At 44.3% G+C, this 12,039-nt stretch overlaps 3 protein-coding genes across 8 annotated transcripts in view; 1 reads left to right on the top strand and 2 right to left on the bottom strand.

Annotated features, from left to right (window-relative positions):
- trbd (ubiquitin thioesterase trabid) overlaps positions 1–1,450 on the bottom strand; it is a 67,804-nt gene extending 66,354 nt beyond the window's left edge. The window contains exons 1-2 of one of the 5 annotated variants that reach the window (XM_084591240.1): positions 1,310–1,450; positions 186–509 (exon numbers count right to left, since the gene is read on the bottom strand). In XM_084591240.1, coding sequence (XP_084447366.1) covers positions 186–329 — 144 coding nt within the window. In that variant the 5' untranslated portion in view covers positions 330–509; positions 1,310–1,450. Of the gene's footprint in view, positions 1–185; positions 510–873; positions 1,019–1,055; positions 1,210–1,309 lie in introns of those variants that run through there. The other 4 variants (XM_084591243.1, XM_084591239.1, XM_084591242.1 and 1 more) reach the window with 4 other exon arrangements.
- On the top strand, positions 1,223–4,334 carry LOC146206512 (protein D3-like). Of its 2 annotated transcripts, none has more exons than XM_084591244.1 (5): positions 1,223–1,474; positions 2,283–2,376; positions 2,717–2,837; positions 2,894–3,031; positions 3,174–4,334. In XM_084591244.1, exons 1-5 carry the CDS (start codon positions 1,338–1,340, stop codon positions 3,389–3,391), a joined length of 708 nt encoding a protein of 235 aa, XP_084447370.1. In that variant the 5' UTR covers positions 1,223–1,337; the 3' UTR covers positions 3,392–4,334. The 2 variants fall into 2 exon arrangements, with proteins under 2 accessions (XP_084447370.1, XP_084447371.1); XM_084591245.1 differs by lacking the exon at positions 1,223–1,474 and adding an exon at positions 1,714–1,855.
- A 3,146-nt stretch (positions 4,335–7,480) lies between these two features.
- The window catches only part of LOC146206511 (eukaryotic translation initiation factor 2-alpha kinase 3-like), an 80,299-nt gene continuing 75,740 nt past the window's right edge, over positions 7,481–12,039 (bottom strand). The window contains exon 19 of the mRNA XM_084591238.1: positions 7,481–8,468. Within this exon, the coding sequence (XP_084447364.1) occupies positions 8,295–8,468 (174 nt within the window). The 3' untranslated portion in view covers positions 7,481–8,294. The remainder of the gene's footprint in view (positions 8,469–12,039) is intronic.

The raw sequence follows: 12,039 nt of genomic DNA, 5'->3' as shown, positions 1-12,039 counted from the left end.
AGACCCAGTGGAGAGGAATCACGTTACAGATCTCTGCTGCACATACCTCATACATTAGTTTTTTTTTTCTTGGGTAACAAAACAACGATGATGAGACACACCAACTTTAGAATCAACATCTTCCAGAATAGATCCAAGAATGATATAAAAGCAAGCAACCTGCGAGAAGGAATCGTTTGACAAACCTTGTAAATGTCAAGTTCCTCACTAGATGCTTCTTCTTCAATCAGGGTGGGTCGAGCGTTTTGGCAGATCACACAACGCAATGCCTTTGGCCAGTTCTCATACGTGCAGTGTTGGCAAACCCACTTGCAACTTTGCCGACTCATGACTCTGCCAGGCACAGCACGTCTCCCGGCCCACTCTTCAACAGCATCTGCCGGCTACCTCTGCTAGCAGTGGGGCACCAGCCTGGGAATCGTACGAGCGGATGTGGGACGTCGGGCACCCGAGCACACTGGTTTCGACTTTCCGCTCGCATCCGCAGTTGTCACGTAGTGGTCCAGTTGCTGGGGAAACGGCAGGCAGCTTACTAACCGATTTTTTTGCATTTCCAAAGCACAATTTAATCAATTAAGAGGGCATTCGCCAACTACGACGCGTCCTCTGGAACGCAGCTAATGCAACAATTGAACAAACTATAAGACAGCATGAAATGTTGTTATACAGCAGATAGTTCTAATTTATAACAATGTTATATATTAGATTAATTATTGTTTGTTTAAGAAAAAGGTGATTGTCAAATCATACCAATCTACCTTCAGAACTCCGCGATCTACAGTCGTGTTCTCGAGCTACTGCAAAAACAATTACTTCTAAAAACAGTCTTTCATTCATGAAGTTGAGAAGGCACTTCAATAGAATTCCACTCACCCCAATTAGGTAATAGTTGTTCCCCTAGGGGACTTTTTTCATTCGTCATAGCAAAATGATTAGGCTTACCGAGCTACTTCTCTCAGCATTCGCGAGCATCGTGTAAATTTAAGACGAAGGTTATAATTAGATGAAAAACACTTCCTCTTAAAAGCTAGCAAAGCTAGAAGAAGCGTGAATACCTTTTAAAGGCAGGGCAGAGAGACATTAGATGTCAACGCAATGATCTGTTCAATTAAGACGACATTATTTTTTATCTTCCAACGGCCAAATAGCTGCCATGTTTGTTTTCAGCAAGCTCCGCCGCTCCGCCTGTACGCCACAGATGGCGTTAAAACCATTAAAACCCATTAAAACAAAACGCTGACCTTCTCGACGTTCTATCTGTGTGACAAATACTCGATCTCATTGCTACATTTGCGTAAAAAACGCGTACCTGCGATTCTTGCACTAAAAAATTAAGGATGCTTCGAGCTGTTTGTTCGCGAGCAATCTTTGAGTTTGCACCTCTCAGCACTTCTTGCAGCTCTTCCCAGAGAGCAGTATCTGCATCCGGGTTGTCCGTGTTTTCGTCGTTTCGCCGTTTGCTTCAACAGAGCAGGTATTGTGCATTGTTCAGCAAATGCATTTATAGAAATAGTATTGTTGACTGGGCGCTGTAAAAAATGCCATACAGACATATTACGCCTGATAATTGGGTCTATTTTGATGCTGTAATCGTAAACGCAGTAGCAATTTGGAATCCTAGAAGCTGCCCATGCCTACCTCACGCCGGCCGCCGATGAAAAGAATTTAATAGCGGGCTGCATTAACCGATGCATCCCGTGGGCACTGTTACTTCCACGAGATAAAATTCCCAGTAGTTATTTCGAAGATGGGTCTGAATCCTAGTTGACGTTTAGTTAATTGCTCCTGAAGGCCACCAAACCAATGTGGTACCGGCTTCATGTTTACGTCCGAATAAGCCTAAGATGTGATAAAGGTGATAAAGGCTCTTGGCTTTTTATTTTTTTTTTTTTTTACTTTTGTTGTGCATGAGTCCGGCGCCTGCCGTAAAATCGTCACATAGTCGTTCGATCTTTGGCGTCTGACTTCTGATTTTATGAGGTAACCCGTCGACATTGCTGCAGGGAGCCTCGAATTCCTATCCCTTTGGTGACTGTATGTAAACAATATTGGACGCGAATTGCAGAATGGTACTAATGTGCAAACGTTGAGCTATAATGAGCGAATGTTTGAAGATAAGTGCGTTTGGGTTTTTATCGTGCCGTCTATAAATGGTGCTTGTCCCGTGGATCAAGGTGGCTGTTCTGTCTGGTGGCATTAACTACCGCCGGGCAGTGTGCGGTCAAAGTTCGGTCTGATAATAGTGCCTTAGTGTGTCGACGTTCGTTTTTTTTTTTTCGTAGTGTGTACCTTCAAAAGGGTACCGGGATGTCAAAAATGGAGGAAAACCAAGTTGTGCCGGACGTGATCGACACGGTCCCGAAAGATACCGTTGAGGTAACTATCCTTCTGGTACGAGTCGTCTGGTATGTGCACTGCTTCACGAGTTCGTAGTGATGTAGCGGCTGGTGGTTCCGTGCAATATTGTCAGCAGTTACTGTACGTAATGCCTTTTTAATAGACGTTGGTAATCACCTCACCCGCTTCTCAGTAAAAAGCTCGTGGTAGGCTTTGCTTCCACTCCCCAGTGCATTGAAGTGTCACCAGTAGCCTCTGGTAAAGAGCGCACCCACACACTGACCCGTTATGGTTCAGTTTGCGAGTGGGCGCAATTGGAGGATAGCGAAAAGTCTGGCAGTTTTGGTTATTGGACATGGCTGTACTTTGTTTTTATCAGGTGACCTACAATGATGTCTCGGTTAACATGGGAAATACGCTTACACCAACGCAAGTCCAGAATCCACCAAAGGTTTCTTATCCAGCAGAGGCTGGTGCCCTCTACACCCTCTGCATGACTGGTAGGTTCGTGTGCCAAATCCAGTGCCAAATTCAAATATTTCCTGTGCTAATGCAGACCCTGATGCCCCGAGCCGGCAGACACCAAAATATCGCGAATGGCATCACTGGCTTGTGGTAAACATTCCTGGCTGCAGAGTCACAGATGGGGAGACTTTGTCGCAGTATGTAGGTTCAGGACCTCCGAAAGGAACAGGTGAGCCGATGCATATACGCCGGTTTGCTTTTAAGAAGCCCCAGGTGTCCAAAATACCTGTGGATACAACCATTAGAAGAGAGCATTTTAGCTCATTCTGCGCCAAAAAATGCTTACTTACTCATTTGCGGTTTTATTGCAGGCTTACATCGGTATGTCTTTGTGGTTTACAAGCAGCCTGGAAAGCTCAGCTGTGATGAAAAGCGCCTCACAAACCGCTCTGGAGATCACCGAGGTGGCTTCAAGATCCGCGACTTTGCCAAGAAGTATCAACTGGGAGAGCCAATTGCTGCAAACTTCTACCAGGCAGAATGGGATGACTATGTGCCCAAGCTGTATGAACAGCTTAGCGGCAACTGAGATCAAAGTGTACTAATAAGCATGCCTTTTCCTTCCTGTCATGCCCTTTCCTCTCTGTCCTAATGTCACTGTTCTTTCCTCGTCCTTTGCTTTCTGTTGCTTAGCCTTCCTGTTGAACTCGGGCATATCACTGTGCCTAGGATGCTCTGAATAAAACAGAGTATAAATGATTTTACTTTTCTTCCTTGGTTATCCCCAAGCTTTCTTTTCTACATATACTACTCTTATTAATGCCCAAAGTATGGCACATGTATTGCAGTGGTGGAAGCACGTCTCATCACCAAAATGCAGGTTTTCACATACGTTTGTTTGCAACAGTGCATTATGCAGAATCCTGCCGTGCTAAAGCAGTAGATGAATGCATGCCCAACGTTTTCTTGTTTTTCAGTATTCTGCAAAATTCTGCTGTGATAGAGCAGGACAAATGAATGCATGCCCAACATTTTATGCCTTACAGTGCATTGTGCAAAATTCTGCTGTGATAGTGATACACATGGAATACATACCCAAATTGCAAGATGCATCTGGAGGTGTTTAGTACTTTTGTATTGCAGTGCCCGCTCTGTGGGTCTCCTCCCACAGCAGAAAATGCAGATACCAGCTTAATAGTACAGTAAAGTGCATGGCCTGTTTGTATAGTGCTGCAGAGGTAAAGGCTTGTGTTGATGGTCACATTGTTTTCAGCTGACATGACTGGTTAAAGCATTGATGAATGCATGGCTAAAACAAATGCACAAAATCCGTGCAGCTATCTCAAAAAAGTGTGCGCTGTGCAAGTTTGCTCAGGGGCATGCATTTGAGGGTCCGAGATGAGAGTGACAATGCTGCAATCAAATGGAGACTTCCTTTTGTGTGTCGTACATTATTTGACTTTTATTTTGGTCTTCCCCTCGGGCTGAGGAATGTTCTTTGGCATTATGTAATAAACACAGTTTATGCTGTACTTTGCATATTTTTCCTTGAAACACTTGGAACGCTTCATCCAGGAAAGAAAACATTCTGTTGGCACCAGTGTGCCACAACTAACAAGGCAAGAGGGGGAGGGGCTGGTTGGTGCTTCATAAGCCCCGTATGTGATCAGCCTCTGTCTGGTATGTGATCACCCTTACTTGTCCCAGTTGGTGTCTACATGAACTCTTCTAGCGAGTAAGCACGGCAGCAATGTGTAGTGTCACTATTTGCACTTGATGTGAAAGCTTCTCATTCATGTTTGATTCCGTTGCCTTTTACTGTAGAGCTTCACTGTTAAATTTTTTTTCATTAATGAGGGCTAGAAAGCATGCAATTTTTTGTCACTTCTAGCTGCACTGGAAGCTTTTAATCCCAGAGTTTGTTACTACTAGACTCTTGACTCGACAGCATCTCCATGCTTTTAGACAGGTCAAGCGAATTAACTTGCCCCATGCAAGCGAGTTCCGCTTCACCGCTTGCTTTACTCGACCTGACTCTGTCGTGTTCATGTATACACGGCTGTAGTGCAGATAGCGCCAACACAGAAGGACTAACATAAACAGTGCTTCATCTGTTTTGTTCACGCTGTCTTTCCATACCAATTAGTGAGATATATCCACTGTGTGTACAGTGCAAGCACATTCAACACCAATATGATTGGGATCTTGTTTAAATGGCCGATTTGCAAGGGCACTGTTACCAAAATGGAACTGAGCTACCCAAGTAAATAGGGTAGTACTTTGGTCAACATCCAGTAGACCAAATGCCAATGGCCAGTCACTTCCTAACACACCATTACTGCGCTCGTGTGCAGCCTGAATGGTCACTTTTTAACTGGCTCTTAAATATTCTACAGCGAGGCAAGATGTCAAGGAATTGCAGAAATGAAGCGCACGTGCCTTTGCCTATTGAGACGTGACCTAGGACCCTGGTCCAAGTGCTATGACCATTGTGGAATGTGCCACTTACTGAAAGCACCACAGACAGTGGCCGAAGGACCTTCAACTTGCCTGCTGCCATCTGTCTCCGCCTTGCATACCTGGTGACAAAGTCGCACTCTCTTTTGTACAAAAGATAACATGCCAGATCCTACATTACCAGGTCTGTATATACAAGAGACCTCTTCCTGCATTCAAGTTGTTCCACATTCTTGCACACTATCTTTCCATGTACCCATTATATACCCATACTCTAGCTTAAGGACAGCCCTGCCATTTAATCTTGGCAATCTCAATGTTAGCCACAAACATTTCATTGACCATGTCGTGCATGGATTGGATCCTTGTCGATGCCTATGTGTTGCAAGAGGAAGCCACTATATACAAGTCTGATTACATGACATGTAGTGGGACTTGAGTATAATTGTTAAGTAATCTAACACACATTTACGAGAATAATTGACCAGCAGTATGAAAGCAAGAACAGTGCAAGTAGTACCGAGAAATGCAATGCCAGGTAGCACCAAATATTAAATTTTTCTAATCATTCAGGCTTCAGAAATGTTTCGTTAAAGCTGTGCTCTAAAATTTACATAGTTATTCAAATGACTATTTTAAGAACTGTGTCATAGGGCCTTTTTGTTTTGTTTTTTGCGAAGTTGTGATGTTCAAGTAACAGAATTAGTTAAACGCTGCTTGCTATGCAATGCACGTGCTGCACCAAAATCTCAATACTAAGTTACTAGCTATGAAGTTTACTTCACTGCTACAAGTACAATGAGGCTGACCTCCATTTGAGGCCTTTTACCAGTAAAGCTTAATGCATATCCAGTGTGCCAAACATTGGACAGCCAGGGAAGTATGCTGTACATTATTTGAACTGTACACCAACATATATGATGGAAGGAACTATTGACACATAGTATCATATAGACCACACATTTAAAGCACCTTCCACCCAATGATGCAGAAGTTTATTTCTGTGCTTAACAGCAAAACAAACCACTCATTCTGTCGCATCGTGAATACCAGGCTTTTATTTACATATGTACAGACCTGTACAAAATTATAAATATACAATTAGCAAAGCATAGCCAGCTCTGCTACACAGAAACAAACGGCATCGACATAGTAATATTTACATAAAGATGCGTATTTACGCAACGCTTTTGCAAGTACTCCAAAAGCTCTGTGGTCCCTGCTTTTACCTCAGACCACAGGCTGAACAGTGCAGATATTCCCAAGTACCAGCAAACTTGCCAAAGCTAAATATGCTTCACAAGCGCATGAAATTTCAATAAAATCTTAAGAAACAGAGGTAAGGATGCTTTTTTGTATTGGTCCCCCCCCCCACCTCAAGAATGAACTGATCTTCTACAGCTGTATCTGAGGGGGAAGTTATGAAAGACATGGCATCACCCCCTTCCTTGTCTTCCAATACTGGCCCCTAACAAAAAGAAAATGCTTCAGTGGCAAGACAATGCGGCCATCACTGTGCAATACAGTCGAACTCGGTTATATCGAACCCGGATATATCGAATTTTGGTTATATCGAACTCACGAAATATCCCCTTGAAAATCCCATGTAAAAGTATAGGAAAGCCGCGTCATATCGAACTCAATTTCACAGGTCGTTCGATATATCGAACTCCGCACCACGCACTGGAGAGTGTGCCTTCCCCAAAGACGATCGCATCACCCTCGGCCGTTTGCCGCGTGACGTTTTCAAGCCGCACGCGGAAGTAATGAGAGGGGACAGTTCGGCTAGGGCAGCGCCGCGGCCATTCCCTAAAGTGCGCGTGCATTTGCGGTTATCGTTTCCGGCGCGGCAGCACGTGACGTTTGCAAGCCATGTGCGTGAATGAACCAGAGAGAACCGGTGGGAACGAGAGGGGAAAAACGCTACAGAGCGAAGCGCAAGGGTGTGCCCATTCTTTTGCCGAGCTATCTCTCTCCTTCAGCACGCGCTACGCATGCGCCAAGCCAGCTCAGCCCGTTTTCAGACGTCGAACGCTTTCTCCAGCGTTTGTAGCGAACACTCTGCGCGCGGCGGCTGACGTGGCTATGGCGCCTGCGGACGTCAAGAAGCGGCAGATCTCTCTCTCTCTTTTTTTTTACGAGTCATTCATTCTTATTGTTGTGCTGTACGCGCGGCGTAGCGTAAGATATGGCGGCTGCGGACGTTAAGCAGCAACAGGGGTTTCTTTTTCTTTCTTTCTTTTTGGCGGGAGTCGTTTATCCTTGCATGTATAAATCAACGAAATCACGCGGTCAGCTGCTGCGATCATGACGCCCGCCCCAAGCGCGGCGCGATAAATCGAAACAGGCATGTGCAATCAAGCCATCGCGGGCACTGCCAAGTTCGCTCCCTGCCACCGGCAGGAGCTATCAAAAGATAAACACGCCGCGACGTTATCGCTGCGCAGCATCTTGGCACGCTGCCAAGAAATGAGCTGTGGATGAGACGACCGAAAACGGAGTGGCGCGCGCCATCGACATGCAAGCGAAAAACACTCGCTATTTCTGCCGCGCAATTTCTGGCTACACAGAAACCTTGTTTTGAGCTGCCGCGGTGGCTTGAGTGGCGAGAGGGACGCAGTTCCAACAAGTTTGAAGTTTTTCGCTCTGTCGCTGTTGCTCGCCGCTGAGATCGCTCAATCGCTTGCATGTAAGCGAGCTGGCTTTAACGCGTTTTTTTTTTTAAATTCTCGGATGCAAAAGTGGAGAGTGGGTTCACTATGCGAGTGGGTTGATTACGCGACAAATGCGGTATCGTTTTTTTCGTATAGTAAGTGCCGTCACAAGCCGATTTCTGTATATAGAATTATCGATATATCGAACTATTTCGCGATCCCTTTCGAGTTCGATATATACGGGTTCGACTGTATAAAAAACTCGAGCAGTTTGGAAATAAAATCAAAGGAAACAGTCCAGTCAAATGGTTGGCTGTACAGATGGCGAGTATCAGCTTGGTGCACAAAGGAACGTTTGAATGACATGAATAGAAGCTGTCACTACTCAGACAGAGACGACGACTGCCGATGAGAAAGGTTGCGGCGACGTAGCCTGGCCAAATGGGCGATTTCATCACTTGGCTGGAATGGTCGGAAAAGTGCATGCTGCCTAATATCTCGAGCAGACGGCCGCTTTTCACTATCATGGCTGAGAAGCTGCTCTATCAGCTTGCACTGCAAAACAAAAAATTATAGAAATGTCTATGTAAAAAAGAACACACAAGATGCAAGGGATGTTCCACGCAAAGAAATCACACTTTCAAGGCACAACAATCTTTACTTTGCAAGCTAACAGAACTCTTATGAAGTGACATGATGTCTGCTGTGTACTGGTTCCTTATCGTTAGATAAGGTTGCCTAGATACCTCAAGGTGACTTTCCACAGTACTGGTTGTCCAAAGTTCAATAGGTGAATATTTTTCTTCGGCAAAAGCCATACACTGCCTTATACAGTCAGCCCTGGGGAAATGCATGACTAGTGTTTACTACACAGTGACTAGGCACTAGCATTATGCATGCTGGTTGCTCAAAGTTGACAGAGAAAACATTGTTTGCACTAAATGTACCGAAGGTCGATAAACAATGTTTTCTGCACTCGTTATTGTTAAAGGGACAGAACACTGGAATTTAGGTCTCTCGTTTTTTTTTTTGCCGTAGTGGAAAGATTGATGTTTAAAATGTTCGATTGCATAACGCTTTTGCTAGAATCGCTGTAGACAATCTTTACTGGTAATTTTTCGATCAATGCGTGCGCCCATTTTTATGTAGTACGATGCTGGAAACCATGAGCAGCGACTGCGATGACGACTGGTGGTCGACAAAAAAGACGTACCAAAAACAAATATAACTTTCACTCGCCAGGCAGTAGTCAGACATTGTTTGCGTAGAGTAATGTCCGTTTCAGTTTCACACTCAATACTGTTACGGCACAATCACGCACGCCCTTGTCCACGAAAGTTTTAGTGGGCACTGTCATTGCTTCACTCACGAAATTGCAAACACTGTGGCACCATCTAGTGGCAAAACCTGAAAGCATGCCTCTCGCGGTTCGAAAGAAGGGGTTTTTTTTTTTTTAAGGGCGCACTGGAGAGAGCGCAAAATATAATAAATTATGGCAAGCACTCCTAGAAGAAAAAAGAACAATGTGCAGTTACGAAAATCAGCGATATTTTGCTTGCATGTAGTCACGTGGGAGTCTACACTGAAAGTACTAGGGTTTTTCGCGCTAGATAGCGCCTCTGTTGTTTTTATGCGATTTTCAATGGCAAATTAAAATTGTAAAGCTTCTTTTCTTTGATATTGTACTGCTCGATCAATACTATATGAGGCAAAATCTTTTCATATCCACCATAATCTCATGACACATTTTGGCCAGTGTTCTGTCCCTTTAAAGCAGTCGAGAATTAAAGCATCTTCAAACGTTCAAATCAGCCACCCGAACCCCCTTTCTGTCTGCCATGTTCCACGAGTATTCACCAGATGGCGCCATCAGTATCATCTACGCGAAAGCATCGCAAAAATGGTTTCTTTTAGGTCGCCGATGCTGTAGCCGACGCGGACTTCGAACTAATTCTGATCGAATCCAAACTGTTACTGAAAGGTATCGACAGTTGTACATTACCTGTGCGCCCAATTTCAACGAGAATAAGCAAGCGGTTTAATTGATAAATGCATTTTACGGTTTGCATAAAGCGCTGCAAAACTCGCTACTGGGTGGAATGAGATGAAGAAGATGGCTACACACTGAACAAGGGTTGAGGGGGAACCTCAGTTCACAAGCCAGTCAATGTTTTGACAAGGAGACGTCTTCAAGCCTACGTTTCGACCAGGGGACTTGTCTTCGTCTGGGCCCAGACAAAAACAAGTCTTGTTGAAACATTGGCTCGGCTTGCAAACCGAGGTGGCTCCCCTTCAACCCTTGTTCAGCTCTCTATCATAATATTGCATGCTGCATGAGCAAGGGCAGGACATGTAGTGCGAAGAGAGGCTAACTGATGGTCGCTAAGGGTAGCAAACTGGATTCCAAGGGACGTGTAGCAGAGGGCGGAAGAAAGTTAGGTGGGCGGATGAGGTTAAGAAGTTCGCATGGGTCAAGTGGATGCAGCTAGCACAGGACCGGGTTAATTGGAGGAATATGGGAACGGCCTTCGCCCTGCAGTGGGTATAATCCAGCCGACCGCATGTACATGAGCTGCCACCAATACATCTGTTGAGTTGGTTTTAAACCAGCTCAAACTTTCGAACTGAAAGAAAAGAAAAAGTATTTACACACTAGGATTTCTACTTCGTAGCTGTTGCCAGTATCGTCAATCCCATCTCACCAGCCATTTTCATTCTGAATGCACTACTGGCAAAATCCGACATGCCAATTAATGACAATAAAATAAAAGAGACAGTAATTTCACAAAGTCACCTGGCACATACTTGGCGCAAGAATAGAGGAAAGTGAAATGGGTGGGTTATCGCTGTTATCAGTCTTACCAAAAAATTAACCCTTGTATGTCCCATAATTAAGGAATGTTTAGCAAGGTACTGTGTCCATCTGCATGCACATGATACAAGCAGCCATTTACGACTTTGTGGCAAGGAACAGCAATTGCCTCTGTTTGGCTACATGCAACCTATTATGGTATTAGCATGATTAAAGAATTAAGAATTACAATCAAACGTATATAAAAAGGACATAGATATTATGAATTACTGGCCATATCCAACTGTTCCTAAATGCTTATTTTATATATCGCATGTGGTATACCATAAAACGAATATATTAAAGTTCTGAGCACCAAGCTGTACCCGTGCGGATGACAGGCAGCAGGCTTTGCCTCACTACTCTAAGTGCCTATAGTGGTGCGGCATGTGTTCATGCCATGGTTCACGTTTTACTTCACAATATAAAGGCTTTATTTCGCACTTGCTAACAGCACCACATAAGCTAAAGTGGCGTGAACAGTTCATAGCCGGGTGATTAGCACCCACTTGCGCACCTTGCACCCATCAGTTAGTGCCTCGAAACCAGTGGCAAGGCTGAAAATGTTTGGCAAAACCTTACATTAAGAATCTGGGCTACATTGCACTGTTTTACAATAACTGTACCTTTCATTATAACAAGATTTGATAGTAGAATGTTTCACAAGGCTACCATGTCATGATCGGCAAATACACAAAGTTAGGCTAATGAACGTTTACATACCAAAGCAACATGATGAGCTATAATGAGAGCACAGTGGAAGGCTCCAGATTATCTTTTTATTTTTTTTCACCTGAGCTTCTTTAACACATATGATTCCTTTGCTCAGAATCAATATTTGGACATGAGCCGCTCACTACCTGAACAAGTCCCTAGTTTGCCCAGCTCTACTGATACAATCACACAGCATCGCTAATTTCTTCATTCAGTGAGATGATGATGGCTCAGAGCACCTTATTTTATTGCTTCCTCAAAGCAACTGTACACAGCGAGATACCGATGATATTGCTTTATTGGTAAAAGGGCACCTTTGACCTCAGAGCACCATAGCTAATGTGTCTGGTCTGCACAAGGCAGGGCTAAAGATCCATTTCCCCAAGCATCACCATAGAGAAGCTGAGTACCAAACCAGTGGGAAGAAAAGCGTGTAACGATTGGATATCCACCGGGTATCCAACAACAAACGGAATTCAAACCCAAACAAATAGAGGGAGTTGTTGCTTTACCCGAGCTATGGAATCCTTTCGTAATCAAGGGTGAGTGTGCGCACCATCC

This window comes from Amblyomma maculatum, chromosome 1 (assembly GCF_055883805.1).
Source record: "Amblyomma maculatum isolate TAMU_Amacu chromosome 1, ASM5588380v1, whole genome shotgun sequence".
In the NCBI taxonomy this organism is placed as follows: domain Eukaryota; kingdom Metazoa; phylum Arthropoda; class Arachnida; order Ixodida; family Ixodidae; genus Amblyomma; species Amblyomma maculatum.
This window is presented reverse-complemented; position numbering and strand designations above follow the sequence as displayed.

Coding starts and splice junctions, on each gene's coding strand:
- LOC146206512 (XM_084591244.1), top strand. CDS start 1,338: ATGCTTCGAGCTGTTTGTTCGCGAGCAATCTTTGAGTTTGCACCTCTC. Junction 1,475..2,282: donor CGTTTGCTTCAACAGAGCAG/GTATTGTGCATT, acceptor TTTTTTTCGTAG/TGTGTACCTTCAAAAGGGTA. Junction 2,838..2,893: donor CTACACCCTCTGCATGACTG/GTAGGTTCGTGT, acceptor GTGCTAATGCAG/ACCCTGATGCCCCGAGCCGG.